Below are 19,945 nucleotides of genomic sequence, written 5' to 3'. Positions count from 1 at the left end.
TTTAACATTTTACAATGAACATGAAGCAGCTGGTGAGTAAAACAAAAAGATAAGAACTTTAAAAACTTGTGTGTGTGGAGTATCAGGATTAGGTTTAGAAAGCCTCTGACATGAGCTGTGAGGTCTCTTTGGGCCGTCACATGTCTGTAAGGGGACAGACTCTCCTCCCTCTTGTCCTGCAGCCAGCAGAAACATTGTTCTTGGGCTGCTGCAGCTCATAAAGCATTCGTCTGGCACCATGGAGATGGCAACTATGTAGGCAAAGATAAGCCGAGAGCCTGCAGGAAGCCCGAGGGGAAACAGTGGTGTTTATAGACGTGGGGGAAATGTACAGCTAATGTAAGGAAGTGGGGTCATTACGAGTGTTTGCTGGACACTCTTTAGATGTATAGGTAAGGTGCAGTTTGTTGAGTGGAAAGTCCTCTCTGTCTTGGACATGTTCACAGGCTCGTTCCCAACCAGGACATTTCACTTTAAAGGGATAAAAGCAGGCATTTAAATATTTGAGATTGTTAGTTCACAGGCCCTGCTCTCTGACTGAGCTTCAACACTGGGTTTCTTTACAGGAAACAGTCATAAGATGCCTTCACTCTGCAGCAGGGCACTTTCAGAACAGAACCTTTCAGCCTCTGTCTCCACTACAGGGTGTGATCTGTCACACTCGAGGTGTCTTTAAGGACTTTGACAGATTTGACCATGATGCCAGTTCTCAGTGCACCAAACAGCGACAGTGATGGTAGAAACCATCAAGTTTCTTCACAATCTGCAGTAATCCGGTCCACCTACTACAAAACAGGTTTCCTTATGTTAGAGGGATGCTGTATTCTTAAATGATCCAGTCATTCTCTCTTCTGCTTGCCTCCTCGTTCATGTCCTTTTCCCCTGCAAAGTCTTCCATTTTCTTCTTGGTGACAGGAGCCAGATGAAATCTCTGGGTAGGGCTGCAGCTATTATTTTAGTAATCGAGTATTCTATCGATTATTCCATTGATTAATCGAGTAATCGGATAAGAGATACGAGTGTCCTCCTAAATACGTTTCTATTGCAGGTCTATATGCCTGACCTTGGAAGGGGGGGTTGTTCCAGTCCTTACCTAATGTTGGCTAGTGCCAAATGCAGTACCTGCTAGCAAACTTTGGTTATAGCAATGTATCTAACAGCTGAAATCCTCAGTACAGTGAGCACAATACACACACACACACACACACACACACGATCCACTCGGTGTTACTGAACTTTAATGCTGCTAATGTGGGTGAAACGCTCTGCTTACACGGAGACACCTGAGCCCTGCAGAGTTTAAACGAAGCATTGAAGCAACAAATTTGTGTCGAACATTTATATTTGAATTATTTGAGTTACTCAAGGAATCGTTGCAGCCCTAGCTTTGGGTGTAAACTTGGGTCTCCTCACAGGTGGGCATACCCACAAACTCTCCAAGGGAGGCAAAGGGGCAGAAGCTGTCCTCCGGCTCCTCACTCTACCGCTAAAGCTGAGCTCAACCACCTTAAAGAGGAAACTGATTTCCATCCGATCCTCTGTTTGATCTTAATAGGAAGCCTATTATTGTCCTTTGAGCTCCCTTTTTCCTCTACTTTGCCCTCAGTTTCACACTGGTCGCTGCTTTGGCCTGCAAAATCAACTGTGAACAGGACCGTCCCAAGATCATGCTTGCACATTATGAATAAAACTGTTCGTGCCCAGTCTTAGATTGCAAATTCATTGAAATAATACTATAGTTCAGTGATCTAGCCAGAGGAAAAAGAAATCAGTCTGGTATCGATGACAGGGTGGCATGCGCGGAGTGTGCGGGATGCTTGCCCACTTGCTAATTGCATTGACAGAACAGTTCCAATAGATAGCAAACCAGTGAAATTTTCAGCCCGGCCCAAGGCGACCTCAGCGTGGTGCAGCGCCAGGCAATCAACCGCTAGCTAGAACCCTTCCTTTCATTCTGTGGATCTTGGACTAATTAATGAAGTGATCAGAAGAATAATGCTGCTCACTGCTCCTGCTCTGTTCTGTCACATCTTCAGGGTACAAACATCCAGAATCTCCCTCTGAGCATGCTCTGCATGAATCTGGACTGATTCTGATGATGTGTAGTTTCTATTTGCTCAGAGCCGTGTTGCAAACTGACTCCTGGACCTGCTTCCATCTCTAGTGTCATTTGACACAACGGCCTCTCCTGGATAAACTCTGATATCTGAAACACTCGACTCTCGATTCCCCTGATTCTGCTTTTGTCCCCCTTCCACACACACACACACACACACACACACACACACACACACACACACACACACACACACACACACACACACACACACACACACACACACACACAGTGAGGAGGCAAGATAACACCCCTTCTGGGCAGTGAACACCTGAGAGGAGCTTTTCCTTCAGCGCTGTGCTTGGGCCCTTTAAAGTTTTCTTTTTCTGGAGAAAACTCTCAGCTGTGGTGCTCAGATGAAGGCTGCATTGCTTTCAGAAGCCGCTGTGATCTGGTGAAGCGTGTCGTCCAGAGATGCTGAGGTGGGCTCAGCTGTTGGATTTTGTCTTGCGGAGGAAAAAGAACGGACGCCGTCAAATCCGAGGATCGTGGCGGAGCTGCAGCTACGTAGTCTCTGACGACAGGTACCAGCTGGATGTGTTGACGCTGGTTATGGTCGGTTGCACGCTCTTCCTGCCGGTCTCAGTGTCGTGTTCAGTGCTGAATTGATCGGGATACAGGTTTTTATATTTCAGAGGTTGGCGGTGGCTTGTTTCTCATATCTCATCATCTTCCTTCAGACTTTATGTTGAAGTTAAAGTCGTGGAAATAGAAAATCAGCATCTCCACACTGCTCTGCAGTCAGATCACTGTTGGGATATAGGAATATTTGGGAACATTTGGAATATTGAAGTAATACTGGTACCATAGCTATGAAACACATCTTTAAGTTTGGGGGACATGTTTACTCCTAAATACTTAAATCCACTTTGCATCCAAGTAAACGGAAAAATAGTTTTAAGGCTGTTTGTAATTGGTGAGTTACGCAAAAAAAAAAAAGCATTAGAATTCTCTAAGTTTATTCTATAGCCAGATATTTTTCCAGATTTGTCATTTAGATCTTATACTGTGGGAACTGAGATATTTGGATTTGTCAAATATAAGATAATGTTGTCAGCATATAGTGAGATTCTGTTGTTAGTTTTGCTGTATCAATTCCAGAAATCTCTTTACTCCTTCTCATTGCCTCAGCTAGGTATGGAAGCTTGTCTCCACCACAAAAGAAAAATAAAATAAAAAAATCCCCATCTGTAACTCGAAATTTTGAGAAAATAAATCGAAATTTTTAGTTATACATCTTAAAATTTTGTATTAATAACTCAAAATTTTAAGTTCGCTCTGTGACGGTATGTCATTGCCTTGTTAACTGGAAGCAAGAGGCTGAAGGCATCAGCTGTCCAACAGATCGACATGAAAATATTGATTCCTTACCTTTTATGCAGCAGTTTTTTGCTAGAAGGCATTTTGACCATTGACGGTCAAAAAGCTGACGACAATTTGCTCACGTTTGCTAGCTCACTGATACTGGCTCTAACCCATTTTGAGTGCACATGCGTTGGCATCATCTGCTGCCGGGTAACAAGGAAATGACCTCTTTCACTGAGCTTCCTGATTGGCAGTAATAACAGGAAATTTCGCGTAGCTAGCTTTGATGGCCAAGTTGAACAAAAAGGGAGATAGTGGGCAACCTTGTTGGCATCCTCTATGTAGGACGAATTTAACAAGTAACAAGTTCTCCAATCTATGTGCGATTAGTTTAAATATTATCTTGAAATCGACTGGGAGTAGTGAAATTAGTTGAAATGATGTGCAGTCTGTAATGTCCTTATAGTTTTTATGAACCAATGTGATTTAGCAGTCTGCACTGATTCTGGAAAGATTCCATTTTCACAAAAATGTGGCATAAAGAGAGGCCGACTTTGAGGCCAAAAAGTTTTATAGAATTCTAGAGTGTATCCGTCCAGGCCGAGAGTTTCCCTTAAGGGTAACGCCTTAATTGCTTCCAGTACCTCATCTGGTAAACGGTGTATTCAACCTCTTTTTATCCGCTCCAGAAATTGGGGGCAGAGATATGCTCTTCAAGAATGTCTGGATATCTAACTCAGAAAGATATTCTGATGTATACAACTGAGTGTAGAAGTTGACAAATGAAGATGTCATATTTCAGTTGGCCAGTATGCAATTTATTGTACGTTGAGTCTGCACTTTTTTAAGCTGATAGGCCAGGAGGCCTGGGTTGTTACCATATTGGTGATACAGCTATCTGGTAAAAAACAAAAAGGTTTTTAATTTGTTTGGTTTCAACATGTTGAGGGCCATTTTGGTAGCATTAAGCTTCTCCATATTTTCATCTATAGGCGATTGTTTATTCCAGATTGATGAGGTCCTCCCTAAGCTGTTAGTTTGGTAAATGCTTTTTATCTTGCAGATGTGTTTCTGCAAGGAAAAAAGCATTTACCAAACGTGGCCTCTGATAACAGCCTTTGCTGCATCCCACATTACGGCAGGGGACACAGCGGAGGCTGCATTGTCCTGTAATATAAATGTACCCTCACAGTCTTTGTGTTGATGTTTTAGTATAAAGGAAGAATTTTGTGAATGAGTATTCTGTTACTTGTAAAAGTTGAGAAGCAAATCTGTCCTATTCAGTCTCTCCTGAGCTTTTTATGCTCCCCACTGGACAGATGTGTTTCCTGTAAGAAGGCAACACTTGCCTTTTAGGACTATTTTCCACTTAATGGGATGACTAAAGTGTATCTCACATTATACTAGCCAGCAAATGATGGATCAAGCCAGTATATTTGTTAATAAAGTATGAACTTTGAAACTAAAGTCCTGCTTTTGTAGCATGACTCCTTTAAGCTGGCCTGTATTGTACAACTATTTCTACTCATAACACAGTTGGGTGTAGGTTTTTGACATATATGGATTAAAAAGAAGTGGTCTGTTTGTAAATGATTACAGTGAAGTGCCTGCTCCACTCATCAGTGTAAGTGAAAAGCAGCATGTGTGCATCATTTTTAAGCAGGCTTTAATTTGATTGTAATTTTTCACTGTGATTTTTTGAGGATACTTTTTTCCTAAACAGATAATGAAAACAGGACACGAGTCAGGGGACCTCTGGGTTAGATTATTGAAGATCGTTCATTGAGGAAGGAAACAGTCTGTGTGTGTTTAAAGTATTCATGAATAAAATGTGTTCAGTTGCTTAAACAGCTTGGTGACTTGAGTTCAGCAGAAAAGAGAGGACGAGTCGGGTGATTCGATGAATACATTGGCTTTCAGCTTTTTTCCTTCTTCTTTTTGTTAGCTTAAGCTTCAACAGATTAGCCTAATCAATAATTAACCCATGCAGGGTTGAATGTCAGATCTAAGATAAGTACCCATAGTCCCCAGCACTGTGTGTTTTTCAGCTCTTAAAAAAATTATGACTGATTCACCCTAAACCTTGTGTGTAATTATTGGATGTGATCCTCTGGAATTAGATCAGCTTTGAATGTGAGCTAGATGAAATTTAAAGTGTCAGATCTAAGAGAACCTGAAAGTGAGAGGTCTAAAATCTGTTATGTACGAGCTGCAGACAGCGTGCATCTGCCTGTGCTTTCCTCCCTTTTCCTTCCCAGTTCGAATTCCCACACTTCCAGAATCTTTCCATCTGCATCAACAATCTGAGCATGTGCATCAGGTAAACCTCAACAGCCTCTGCTGTTGAGGTGAAGTGCTTTGCAGACGCTCAATCCACCCAAACACCTCAACCAGACTGTATGCAAAAAGCAAATTTTCTTCATACTTTATATAAAAGATAAGACTGATAATTTTGGCTGTTGCCTATGAATTAGGTCAGAGTTGGAGCTGAAGTGATCTTCCAGAAAGAGGGGAAGTTCTCTGTGTTGTTTTTGGCAGCTGGATTATTTTGCTGCAGCCTGTAAATAATGAAATGTAAATAATAATGTGCTAATATGAGTTGTTATTTCTGTGGCTTCCTTATCCTCAGTGACTTTCTTCGAATCCCTGCAGGTCGTCAGAGAGAGACTCCACCTTCCTCACGCCGGCTCTGACGAAGGAGGCAACCTGTCTGTCCACGCCCCTCCTCCCCATCCTGTCCTCCACCCCTGCTCATGCCCCTGCTGCTGCTTCACGGCTCAACTCTGGGACTCCAGCGGGAGACTCCACCTCCCACAGTGGCGTCAGCATCAGGAAACGGCGGCGCCTCGCTGCCAGTCCTGGAGGACTCCACTGGAACTCTTCAGGTAATAGCAGGCAGTTACAACCAGCACCTGACAGCCAATCACACACAAGGGATTTCTGTGAACGTGAGTGTGTGTCTGTCAGGGTGGACAAAATATCAGAAACACTTCCTGTGGTGCAGCGTGCTCGCCACCAAAGAGCAGCCTCCTGCTCTTCACCGATGTTTGGTCACTTTCAATAATTAAAAGCAAGTTTGCTGCAAAATCAGAGAACACGATGAAGCTTGAAGAACAGCTGAAGCTCTTTTTGGGGGTGTTTTTCTACTTTTTGCCTCCATCAAGGAGGTTATGGGGTTATATTAATTTGGCTTGTTACTGAAAAAGTTTTTTTTTCCTGAAGTGATTAACTTTTGAGCGGATATGGAATTTCTGGAACAAATGCTTGAATGTTACTATATAATACTGAATGTTGCTTTAAAGTGCAACATTCAGTATTTTACCTGATATTTTCACATATGGGGCAGCATGGTGGTCTGGGTTTGAATCCACCTTGGCCCGGGCTTTTCTGTGTGGAGCTTGCATGTTGTCTCCATGACTGCATGAGTTTCCTCTCACAGTCCAAAGACATGCAGTCACTGGTGACTCTAAATTGCCCATAGGTGTGGCTGTCCATCTCTGTGTTAGGGCTGGTGACCTGGACAGGGTGTATCCTGCCTCTCTAAAGGGTTAAATGGGCTGCTGTGAGATTTGGCCAAACCTTTCTCTTACTTTGATGCTCATGCAGCATGATCGGTTTATTGCTGGTGGGGATTTTCCATTCGTATGATGTGATGTGCGAGTGCAAATTTTCACTCTTGTCAATGACAAAAAACATCCAGGCCTGAAGCTTGATGAAGTGGAAGACAAGCCAGTTAATTGGCTGATAAAGTCAAAAATATTAGGTAACTAGTGATGAGAGTGTGAAACCGAAGCATCGATATGTGCTTCGAGCCCTGGGCTTACAACTCCAGAGAACCACTGCTTCGAAGCTTGCTTCAGGATGAAAAAAAAATCACGTGACATATGACATCTGAAGCAGCAACTGCTTCGTTCTCGGACTGAATCACCTGACTGGTTCAGGTGATTCGCTGGTTACGAGTGAAGGAGCGAGAGCGAGACAGTCAGCCAGGTTCACACTCGCACAGTTTTAGCGCTGTTATGGCCAACAGTTACTGCTGAGTTATGAATTAAAGACAACCTTTGCTGGCTCGTCCTTTCAACGTGACGACGGACGCTGTCGTATCAAGATTAACGCAAACACACAAGCACACCCAGTTAATGCCATGTTTTCCCAGCACTCTGCTCAATAACACAACACACACACATTCATCCATCTTTGTAAATAGAACCTGATATCATATTTGGACATAACATGTGTGCCTCAAACAATGCACAGATACTTCAGATCATTGAAGTGTGTTAGTGTTTGCATGCAGGTGTGTAATTGAAAGCACTTGCAGTTTTCCAGGAGAGGGCGCTATAATTGAAGCTTCGAATAATGAACCTGTTTTCGAAACAGTTGGTTCAAGTGGTTCACAAGAGCTTCATTTTCTCATCACTATAGGTACCTAACGCCAGGCAGCTCAGAGAAACACACAAGGACAAATGCAGGGAAACAGTACGACACAGCCAGGTTTAACTGAAAGACAAAGGGTATTTATACACATAGGAACACACCAAGGGCTAATTAGGGGAGTTGAAACACCTGGGTGACAAGAAACAGGTGAAACTAATCAATGATAACAAGACAGGGGAAGTAAAACTAAACCTAAAACACAAGTGACAAATGACTACCAAAATAAAACAGGAAGTGATTCATGATACCTAAACAGGGATGTGCAGACACATGATCTTAACATAGACTGGAGGAAACTAAACTTTAACACAAACAAGAACTCATGACTAAATGCACTGAGGACGTACACGAAGAAGGAATGTAAATGAGAAACAAAGAAACAGAAAATATATAAAATATTAATATAAAATATTAATATAATTTAATACGGGAGGCCCCGTGGTAGACCCAGGACACGCTGGAGAGATTGTGTATCTCGGCTGGCCTGGGAACGCCTTGGGGTCCCTCCGGATGGGCTGGAGGAGGTGGCTGGGGAGAGGGAAGCTTGGGCTTCTCTGCTTAGGCTTCTGCCCCCGCGACCCGGCCCCGGATAAGCGGAAGAAAATGGATGGATGGATGGATGGATAATTTTTGTATTCCTTTTTAAAAAATATTTACATAACATAACATACATTTTTTTGAATGCATGTTTGTGGATGAAGAGCTAAATTCAACTGTGAAATTTCCTGTTCAGAAGGAAAGTCTTTGTTGAGGCTGATGGAGGCCTGAGCTGAACTCATCCTTCGTATCTGAACCTTCATTAGAAGCAGACTTCTGTTCCTCTGTGAAATACACCACCACTCACAGAATCTGCCCAGTGATCATCATCAGGCAGCCAGAAACAGGAATTTTTATCCTTTTGTTTCTCATGCAGCCTCGAGTGAGTGCCCTGCCCCCACAGAAACCATTAAAGGCAGAAAAATTTGCCTGTGGGTGGAGGTTTTAGGTGTGTGGGTGTTAGGTCTGTGAACGTGGATGCCGGCAGACTGAACGTGGGGTCGGAGTGGAGCTGTGGACGTGCCGTCATGTCAGGAATGTCTCCCAAACGCTCCGAGCGGTGGTTTTGTTTACTGTCCAGGGGCTTCACTTCCTGTGTGTCGCTCTGTTCTTTAGCTCCACCCTTCTGGAGAATGATAACGAGCTTCCTGTTGAACAGATTACAGCCGAGCTCCTCGTCTTCAGCACAGCATCCATCAGGTGTTTGATCTCTGATACTCTTTCCTAAACCTGAAAGATTAAACCCGCCTCTGCTTTTACTGCCTCAGATCTATGTTTAGCTTCTTTGGAGGATGTCGAGTCTCAGATGGTGCGGCCTTCAGAGGTTTTTGGTTTGCACTGTTTGTATGTTTTAGTTGGAAAAAGTTTCCGTCTTTTCCTTCAGCGTGCAGATTTTTCTTTTGCTCTCCAAATCTGCCTCATAACGTCATCTCATCTACCACCGAGGTCACCTCCTTAATGACCTGAAGACTTGTTTTCCATCCCACTTAGGCAGTTACTCCACATGTTGTTATTTTAAAGCCATTTAGGTAAAATAATAACCAGACTTACATACCTGTGTAGGTTTTTCCTGGCTCAGAATGGGCCTCTGGGGAATTGGAGATCCGTCCCTGTACAGTAACGGCTTTAAGCGTCTTAGTCACTGTATGTTGAGTATCTGTATGTTTATGTCATTTTCTTCAGCTTTAATACACAAAAGTTTATTATGTTTGGATAAATGACGCCAATCTTATTAAGAAATCTGGATAACTAATTATTTTATTCCAACATGAGCTGCCAAAATTTCCTGTTTGCTGGAAAAAGCCTCAGTATGAGTGCTGGATGGATTTATTGGATTAATATGAAAAAAGAGCCAAGACTTTGGTACGAAGCTGATGCAGATGGACCTTGTTGTTCTTTGGAAGATGGTGTAGATGCAGATGGTACTGACTGGAGAAACTGGAGATATGTAAAGTGAAAAAAACCTTACAGAAAGCCAGCAAAGAGACAAAAGCTGATGATCATTTGTTAGAGCTGGGAGACTGGACAGATGTGTTTATTTGCTTGTATTTGTTGAATACTCACATTGTTGTGTCAGAGCAGGGAGTTCACAGCACTCAGAGGTTTTTATACCATCCCAACTAAATCTAATGAAAGTAAAATCAGTCAGTTGATAAATGAGTTCAGTAAAAGCTAATATAAAAAATGTCATCTAAATTTCTCTGAGGAATCATCTACATTTTTGCTGTAAGTCTTTATTAGAGCAAGAAAACTCTGATAAACTCTGTAAAAAGCTGCTGTGAGTGACGGAGATCCCTCAGTTCACCTTCATCGGTTTTTCCTTCACGTTCCCACCTCGTTCTTTTTTTTTTTTTTTCTGTTTTCTGCCTCGAGCATTTTGAAGCCTCCCGAGGATTCTGCCTTCTCTCATCTTACTTTGATAGTTTTTATTCTCGGCTTTTGCTGCCACTCAGACATTGTTTTTTAAAAACTGTTTCCCCTAAATTATTTTCTCTTTCTTAAGCTCAATGTAGAAATGAGGTTTGAAGCCGTTTCAGCAGCCAGCCTCTGACTTCCTGTGGTGGAACATGTTCCAGTTCTCTGGGTTGCAAACAGGATCACAATCAGCTGTTCATATGTTTTCAAAGCCAGTGGTCACCCTGTTCTAGCTGATACTAATCCATTCATTCTGCCAGGATCAGCTTCATGTGATAATCTGTAGATGTACAGATTCTGAGTGCTCTCACCCAATCATGTTCGAGCAGGTAAATGAACTATGAGGTGACCATTAGCTTTTATCTCGTGATGATTTTGTGTTTTATTGACGTTTTTTTAATTGACTGCCTTAATAAACTGTTATTCAGCTATCCTGTCAGCACCAAAAGCAACACCCCCAGAGGCTTAGTTAGCAGACTTGTACCTTAAAATGAGGTAAATCACCGAATCCTTGACTTTTATTTCGGCTCATCTTCAGTGAGAGAACTTTCAAAATAAGATGTTAATTATTGTTAAAGCGAAAACAAGGAAAAAATGCAACACCAAAAAAAAAAAACAGCAAAAAATCTTTTATTTGAACAAGAAATGAAATAATGTGACCGTCTAGAGGCCAAAAGTAACAAAAAGGTGGATGGAGCTGTGCTGTAGGACGCAGATCTTCCCTCCATAAACTAACGAGGCTCAAAGGTGTGAAAAAGGAAGTACATCCTCATAAAGAAGCAGGAAGTTGAGGATGCAAGGGAACTTTTCCCTTTTTTGGCACACCTGTGAAACAGGGAGGAGATGAAGAAGAGAGGAGAGGAAACAAACCCAGGGGGAAGATGCATAACAATTAGGAAACTTTCTATAAAGCTGCTCCCTGATTTTAAAAAAAGTTTCTGAGTGTTAAACTGCAGCATTCAAACCAGGAGGTAATAACAGACAAAATAAACAGGTTAGAAAGTGCAACAGCAACTCCAACCTTATTTTTAGCTGACACACTGATCAGTTTCACTTTGTATCTCTTTCTTTTTTTAGCCTTGGGCTAATTCCTCACCTCCCTGCTTTCCATCTTGACTCTGCAGATTAAATAAATCAGCAGTTTTCCGCCTCTGGATGGGAAGTGATCTTGGTGTGACCTCTGTCCAGCAGAGGGAGCCGTGACTCCAGCTGGGTGAGGAGGAGGTTCAGAGTCCTGCTCTGAGCTCCTCAGCACACCTTAAAACATGTTAATGTGTGAAACTCTGCTCAATACCTGATTTTCACGCACAGTCCAAAAGTCACTGAGGCTGATTCATAAATAATCTAAACAGTTACTAAAGAAACTGTTTCAGTGACCAGTGTGGTTGCAGGACTTTTGTCCCTCTGTGCAGGCGGCTCAGGAATATCGATTAAGAGATTTTTAGACATCAGCTCTTATTCGAGGCTGATCGAAGCAATCTTTGTAGCAGCATCAGCTGCTCTTATGGCTGCAACTTTGTTTTTGATCAGAATCAGATTTATTGGCCAAAAATACAAAAACACACCAATGATTTGTTTCTTGTTTCTCTACCAGGGCCTCATTCTGTAATAACTGCATTTTCTTACCCTGGAGAAAAAGCTTACATTTCATACCCTCAGAATCAGGATCATCCACACTAAATGCAGCCTGCATACTGTCACGCCTACATTTTTCCATAAAGGAAACGAGGTTACTTCAAAGTGGATAATGGAGAAAATGCTGATGCTAAGGTTGCAGAAGTCCAGAGTCCAGTTGTAAAAATGTGCATTCCCCAACTGGTTGGAGAGTGGTTGCTGGAGGTTGCAAACAAACTTGAAGCTCAAAAAAGCGCAGCACAAGATGGAAACGAAGAACGTTCACCTTCAAAGTAAAACCCTCAAAGAAAAAACTACACATCTCAAAATGCACAGCTCTTTTAGGTGAGTGCATCAGTCTCCATTTCTGGTTTGTGATGCAGTTTTCACAGTTTCGCTGCTGCAAGCTGCAGCAATCTGTTAATGAACAAAGCAACCACAGGGAAGTTTAGGTTGCTGCCTGCTTTTTGATTTCACCTAGTGTGGAGCTGTGTGACTGAGGCGTTAGAGAGACCACTAAAGCCAAAGCAGCAGAATTTAAGAGTGAAGGTGGAGGAAGCCAGAAATGTGTTTCGGTGGGATTGATGATGGCACCAGGCTGTGAACGCAGGTCCCACTGAAAGCCATCGGGCCCTCATGCCACCCTCACGGAGTATGATTCTCACTGTTTGGTCTTAAACAAGCGGGCATGTAGCCCCCTGTAGGGCTCTGGCAGTGTTTGTGCTGCTCCTGTACAAGCCCATCTCCTGCGATCTCCTTCACACTCGTGAGACTGTGCTGGGACACACAGTAAACCTTCTTGCAGCCTGCTGAAACATTCTCTTTTTGGGGTTGTCTTGTTGTTTCCTCTGCAGTGCACCTGCTGTCACTTTATACTGTGATGAGCGAGTGTTCCCTTCATTTTTTGGAGCAGTTTAGAAGTCAGCGCACGTGCACCTTTGTAAAAAAGCATTATGCTTTGTATTAAAGATTTTTCGCTGTTAGTGCATACAGAGCATGATTCAGTTTGTTGACCTTATTTTTAAAATCAGTGTTTTCTTGGAACTGTTAGCACCTTCGGCCTCCTCGCTACCCTGCAGGAGTATTCTCACTCCTCCCGCTGTACTGATCTTGTCCTTCTCCCAGAGTGTGGAGTGAAATCAGTTTATAACTTTATTGGTTTTTGAATTTGTGCGTTTGTGGTCAGGCGTGCAGCTCTCACAGAGGCTTCAGGCACAACAATAAAGAGAGGGAACTTTCAGAGATAAAGCCATGAGGGTGTCTCAGTGTCTTCTATTCATGTAATGATGTAGAGATGAGGACTCCTTTTGCTGCAGGACTTTTTTTTTCTTATAACTGAAGGTGGTTCTTTATGGCACTGCAGAATTAATCTGCAACCAAAGGATAAGAGCACAAACACCCTACAGTGCTTCAAAAATGAGCTGTTAAAACATTTTTCTTCATTTAAATTTCCCCTTTAATGAATCCAAAGCAGAGCTGCTCTTTCATTCAGAGTGGATTTAAACCTCTCCTGTGGACTTTGCTTGCAAATGAAATTGATTATCTGCACTCAGTGTTTGTCTCTAAGCTCTCACTGGCGAGCTGAGTGGATTTCCTCTTCATCAAACATTTATAATGCTGCCTTGTTTGGTGCACTACCACCAACAGCAGCTGCTGAGGGCTGGAGTTAACTTGACCCTCAGAAACATGTCCCATATCATCCACAGAGGCTGTGTGTGTGTCATTGTAGAGACCTGTCCAAATATGGCTGTATGAATCAACAACAAAGAGACACAAAACAGCTTCAAACAGATGAATGATGTCTACAAAGAGACTCACAGTGGCAGCAAAGACTCAAATCAGACACAAAGAGACACAAGTCAGTGACAAAAAGGAACAAAACAGACGTAAGAGGTCCACAAAGGGACAGGAAAAAAACTGTAGAATAGAATAGAATGCCTTTATTGTCATTATACAGGATGTACAATGAGATTGGAGATAGAGCAACTCAGTAACTCAGTAACAACGGCAAGATGCAAAACAGCTTCAGAGACATTTAAATATATATATATATATATATATATATATTAGGGGTGGGACTCGATTAAAAAAATTAATCGAATTAATTACAAGCTTTGTAATTAATTAATCGCATTTTAATCGCATTTCAATATTTGACATGATAAATATTAAATTAAGTTTAGTTGATGAATGAATCAATATACATAAGCTTAAACTTCAAAATTTTGTTTATTTTCCCACCAGTCTGCTACACAGACCAATGAAGGGTGGAAGTGCTCCTGTGATAAGCAAACTCCTGAAATTAAAGTTAAGCATAATAACTGGATAGTTTTATTCAACATTAATGTCTCACTTAATATAGTTGAAAATTAATCATTCTCTCAGCTGTATTCCTTGATGTTGAAATGTGTTATGCTTGTTTTAACAGCTTATTTTGAATCAAAGACTTAAAATTAAACCACAAAAAGGAGAAAAAGTTCGTTCTCCGTTTAACCAGCTGTTTTTACACAGCTGTGCTTCACACTCACGGTTGCTAGGCAACATGAGCTACGCAGAGGTGACGGCAGGTGACGCTGATATGAAGGCTAGCCGCTCACTTCCTCCCTTTGTGGTCTTCGTGGGCTGCGAAAGACATGGGCGGGTCCTTCGCAGGATTCGGCCCCTAATTTGGACATTGTGCGTCGATATAATCTGTATGCCGGGAACTCGTGCACTGTGAAACGTTCCACGGTGCAAAGTGCGATTAAAATGCGTTAAAATTTTTAACGCGTTAATTTCCCCATAATTAATTAATCGAAATGAACGCGTTAAAGTCCCAGCCCTAATATATATATATATATATTAAAAATGTATATATATATATATTAAAAATGTATATATATATATATATATATATATATATATATATATATATATATATATATATATATATATATATATATATATATATATATATATATATATATATATTAAAAATGTTTGTATATATATGTATATGTATATATGTATATGTATGTATTACATGTGCATAAGAGACTCAAAAAAAGGCATAAAGAGATTCAGAAAACATCTGGAAAGAGGCTCAGATCATATTTAGAGACACAGTCTGTCGTCGGATATTTATTGGTTTTGATGTACTTTATTGTAGTTTCTAGTTTACGTGTTCCTGTTTGCATGTGTGCCAGTGTTAGTCATTTAGTTACTTCCTGTCCCCTTTGCTTTCAGTCATCTGTTTTGGGGGTTTTACCTGAAATAATTTTTTAAAGCACTGTACCTGCAGTATGTACATTTTGGTCTGTAAGTCCATTGACGTCTGTTTTGTTAGGCTTCTGCCGAATGGATGGATGGATGAATGGATGAGAGATCTGCTGAATCTTTATGATTAAAATGTATGATGTCCACAAAGTGATCATCTGCAGAGGAATGGTTTATTCAGTTTCAGTCAGGTTTCCGAATTCATCACAGTACAGAAACAGCATTAGTGAAGGTTACAAATGATCTTCTTACAGCCTCTGACAGTGGACTCATCATCATTGTCCTGTTGGACCTCAGTGCAGCTTTTGATACTGTTGACCATAACATTTTATTACAGAGATTAGAGCTTGCTATAGGTATTAAAGGTACTGCACTGCAGTGGTTTGAATCACATTTATCTAATAGACTCCAATTTGTTCATGTAAATGGGGAGTCTTCATCACACACTAAGGTTAATTATGGAGTTCCACAGGGTTCTGTTCTAGGAATATTCTATTTACATAATACATGCTTCCCTTAGGCAGTATTATTAGAAAGCATTCCATACATTTTTTTATTGCTATGCAGATTATACCCAGCTTTATCTATACATAAAGCCAGATGACACACACCAGTTAAACTGCGGGAATGTCTTAAAGACATAAAGGCCTGAATGACCTCTAATTTCCTGCTTCTAAACTCAGATAGAACTGATAAAGCTCAAGTTATTGTACTTACCCCTACAAATCAAAGCTCATTCATGCATTTATTATCATTATTATCAGGCTGTCCTAAAAGCTCCCTGAAAAGCCTTCAGCTGATCCAAAATGCTGCAGCTAGAGTACTGACAGGGACTAGAAAGAGAAAGCAGATTTCTCCCATATTGGCTTCTCTTCATTGGCTCCCTGTTAAATCCAGACAAATTTAAAATCCTTCTCCTCACATACAAGGGCCCATCTTATCTCAAAGACCTCATAGTACCATATCACCCCAGTAGAGCACTTCGCTCTCAGACTGCTGGCTTACTTGTGGTTCCTAGGATACTTAGGAGTAGAATGGGAGGCAGAGCCTTCAGCTTTCAGGCCCCTCTTCTGTGGAACCAGCTTCCAGCTTGGATTCGGGAGACAGACACCCTCTCTATTTTTAAGATTAGGCTTAAAACTTTCCTTTATGATCAAGCTTATAGTTAGGGCTGGATCAGGTGACCCTGAACCCTCCCTTAGTTACGCTGCAATAGGCCTAGGCTGCTGGGGGGGGGGTCTCATGATGCACTGTTGCTTTTTATTCACCTCTTTTCACGCTGTTTATATCCTGCACTAGATTTAATCATTAGTTATTATTAATCTCTGGCTCTCTTCCACAGTGGGCCTTTTGTCCTGTCCCCCTCCCCTCACCCAGCAGATGACCCCCCCTCCCTGAGCGTGGTTCTGTTTTAGGTTTCTTCCTGTTAAAAGGGAGTTTTTCCTTCTCACTGTTGCCAAGTTCTTGCTCATAGGGGGTCATTTTGATTGTTGGGTTTTCCCGTCATTGTTGTAGGGTCTTTACCAACAATACAAAGCACCTTGAGGCGACTGCTGTGATTTGGCGCTATACAAATACAGTTGAGTTGAATTGAAATTATTTCTCATGCTGGGGTGCTGTTTCTTCTGATCTTAATAATTCAGGTGGATTCTTTGTCCTCTCATTTTCTTCCTGTTGTCTTTGTGCTAAAATTATCCACATTATTAATTTTTCAGCACTCACTGATTCAAAGTTTGTTCAAAAATATTGGCGGAGTGGGTGCAGGTGCTTTATTGAATTGTCTTTAATTTTACTTCTTGAATAACATTAAACCTGTAGGTATTGGATCTTAAAAAAGTGAATCTCTGCAGCTGTGTGCAGTTAACAGTGCAGTGGACCATACAGCAGACTCCTGTGGATTTATATGTCCTAAAGAAGTAGAAGGTGAGCTTTTAATGGCAGACTCATTCTGAGCAGTTTAATATAAGCCACATGTTGCAAACGCCCTCAGGGAGCCTCCACTGTTTAATCTCTCAGCCTCCTCATGTAGTTTTAATGCAGCAGCTCAGGTAGTCAGTCTGACACCTGACACCCCCCACCCCACACACACACACACACACACACACACACAGTGACTGAATGGGAACATGAAACGGCCCACCTGATGCAGCAGGACTCTCTGGTTTCTCTCCTCCAGGCAATGTTCAGCGCGACTTCTGGTCACCTGATCTGTCCCCTGGGTCGAGGAGGAGTGCAGGAGGAGGTGGAAGTGGTGCAGGTGCAAGGAGCCTGCCCTTGGCAGAGGTGGGTGGAGTTTCCCCACCATGGGCCAGAGACCGGGCAGTCCTGAGGAAAACGATTTCGGTTGACGACCGTCTGCTGCAGCCAGTGGGCGGCGAGCAGCGGCATCTGAGGCTGCTGAGCCGGCTCGAGAGAGGCAGGAAGAAACTCCGCAACATCCACGTGAGTCTGGATTTCTTTTATCTGATTTCTTCTTACCTGATCCCATTTTTCATTGTCAGAAGGCTATGTGAGGACAGGAAACTGTTTCACACCTGTTCCGAGGTGAAGTTACCTGAGGAAAACCTGTTCAGTCCTTTGATGCAAACTTTGTGGGAAATATAGCTGCCTGTACGTTCATCTGTGATAGTGGTATATACAGGTTTTAGAGCAACATGTGCTCCCATCCACAGGATGTCTTCTTCAGGGAAGGCCTCCATATTTCAGCAGGACAATGCTAAACTGCATACTGCATCTATTCCAGTAGCATGGATGAAGCCATGTTACATAAAACATTTTATTACATGAGGTCTTAAAAGTGACTCAAAATGCCCTAAAAAGGTTCTTCAGAGTCTTAAATTTAATAGCCTAAACCAGGGGTGCCCAAAGTTGGCCCACGGGCTGCTTCCGTCCCCGCCGCGAATTGATGTCAAAAATAACATACAATTTGGCCCTTTAAGTTACTTTTTTTGGACATTTCACCTTCACATATATATATATATATATGTGTGTGTGTGTTTTTGTCATAGTACAAAGCAGGACAGTCTGAGGATGACTCAGCTCTGATTGGTTAGTGTTCTCTGGAGCCCTTTTTGTATTGAGCGGCTTTTATTTGAGAGTTTGTAGTTTGTCTCTCTGCTCGTGCTCAGTAGGATCATTTTTGTTTCTGTACGGTTTGTGTGTTTCTTCTGTTTTTGTTCCTTGTTCACCAGCGGTGAAACTCTTGAACTCTGATTGTTGGTTTGCTTGTTTTTTGCTTGGAGAGCTCCAGCGCGGCCTCGTTGAACCTCTCCAGTTACGCTCATGTTGTGGTGAATCATTGGCTGTCAGACAGCCAGCTCTCAGCCTGTCGTGCTGCACTACAGGTGGGCCGAGAAAAGCCTCAAATTAGAAGCTTTTACCAAATTCACAACTTTACACAGTGGGAAAATGTGCAGACAGCGAGCTGCTCTGACCTGGAGCTCCTCGTTACGGAGGTTAAATTGGGCTTCATTTAATTTGAGCTTGAAAGCTGAGGTTGTTCAGATAACAAATGGTGACCTACTGCTGACCCCCCCAGTAAATCTTGGTGTGGGTCAGGGGTCATGAACCTGGGGCATCAGTAGCCTTGAGATGCAGGGTCAGCAACCTTTACAATCAAATCTGTATGAAGCCCCAAAAAATTCACTATAATGCCAAAAGTATTCACTTGTCTGCCTTCACGCACACATGAACTTGAGTGACATCCCATTCTTAATACATAGGGTTTAATATGATGTTGGCCCACCCTTTGTAGCTGTAACAGCTTCAACTCTTCTGGGAAGGCTTTCCACAAGTTTTAGGAGTGTTTAAGGGAATTCTTGACCCTTCTTCCAGAAGCGCATTTGTCAGGTCAGACAATGATGTTGGATGTGAAGGCCTGGCCCACAGTCTGTGCTCTAATTCATCCTGAAGGTGTTCTGTCAGGTTGAAGTCAGGACTCTGTGCAGGCCAGTCAAGTTCTTCCACACCAAATCTGCTCATCCATGTTTTTATGGAGCTGCTTTGTGCACTGGTGTGCAGTCATGTTGGAACAGGAAGGGGCCATCCCCAAACTGTCCCCACAAAGTTGGGACATCAAATTGTCCCAAATGTCTTGGTATGCTGAAGCATTAAGAGTTCCTTTCACTGGAACTAAGGGGCTGAGCCCAACTCCAGAAAAACACCCCCACACCATAAACCCACCCCCACCAAACTTTACACTTGGCACAATGCAGTCAGACAAGTACCGTTCCCCTGGCAACCACCAAACCCAGACGAGTCCACTGGATTGCCAGAAGCGTGATTCATCACTCCAGAGAACACGTCTCCACTCTCCTGAGTCCAGTGGCGACGTGCTTTACACCACCACATCTGAGGATTTGTATTGTACTTGGTGATGTAAGGCTTGGATGCAGCTGCTCGGCCATGGAAACCCATCCCATCAAGCTCTCTACGCATGGCTAATCTGAAGGCCATGAGGTTTGGAGGTTTCTATCAACTGACCCTGCAGAAAGTTGGTGACCTCTGCACACTATGCACCTCTGCATTCGCTGACCCGGCTCTGTGCTTTTACGAGGCAGTAGAGAGGATATTTAGTGACTTGTTGCACAGGTGGCATCCTATCACAGTACCATGCTGGAATTCACTGAGCTCCTGAGAGCGAATGTTTGTAGAAGCAGTCTACATGTGTCATGTTACACGTGTAAAACCAGAGAATACTCACTAAAGGGCTAAACAGGAAAACACACACACACACACACACACACACACACACACACACACACACGC

The 19,945-nt window shown here is 42.4% G+C and overlaps 1 protein-coding gene across 1 annotated transcript in view; it reads left to right on the top strand.

Moving 5' to 3' along the window:
- Positions 1-19,945, top strand: part of ankfn1a (ankyrin repeat and fibronectin type III domain containing 1a) — a 133,252-nt gene that overhangs the window by 3,201 nt on the left and 110,106 nt on the right. Inside the window, exons 4-5 of the mRNA XM_030755334.1 lie at positions 6,074-6,306; positions 17,355-17,620. Coding sequence (XP_030611194.1) covers positions 6,074-6,306; positions 17,355-17,620 — 499 coding nt within the window. The remainder of the gene's footprint in view (positions 1-6,073; positions 6,307-17,354; positions 17,621-19,945) is intronic.

This window comes from Archocentrus centrarchus, chromosome 19 (genome assembly GCF_007364275.1).
Source record: "Archocentrus centrarchus isolate MPI-CPG fArcCen1 chromosome 19, fArcCen1, whole genome shotgun sequence".
Taxonomy (NCBI): Eukaryota; Metazoa; Chordata; class Actinopteri; order Cichliformes; family Cichlidae; genus Archocentrus; species Archocentrus centrarchus.
Note: the sequence above shows the minus strand (reverse complement) of the source record. Positions and strands in the feature narration are given on the sequence as shown.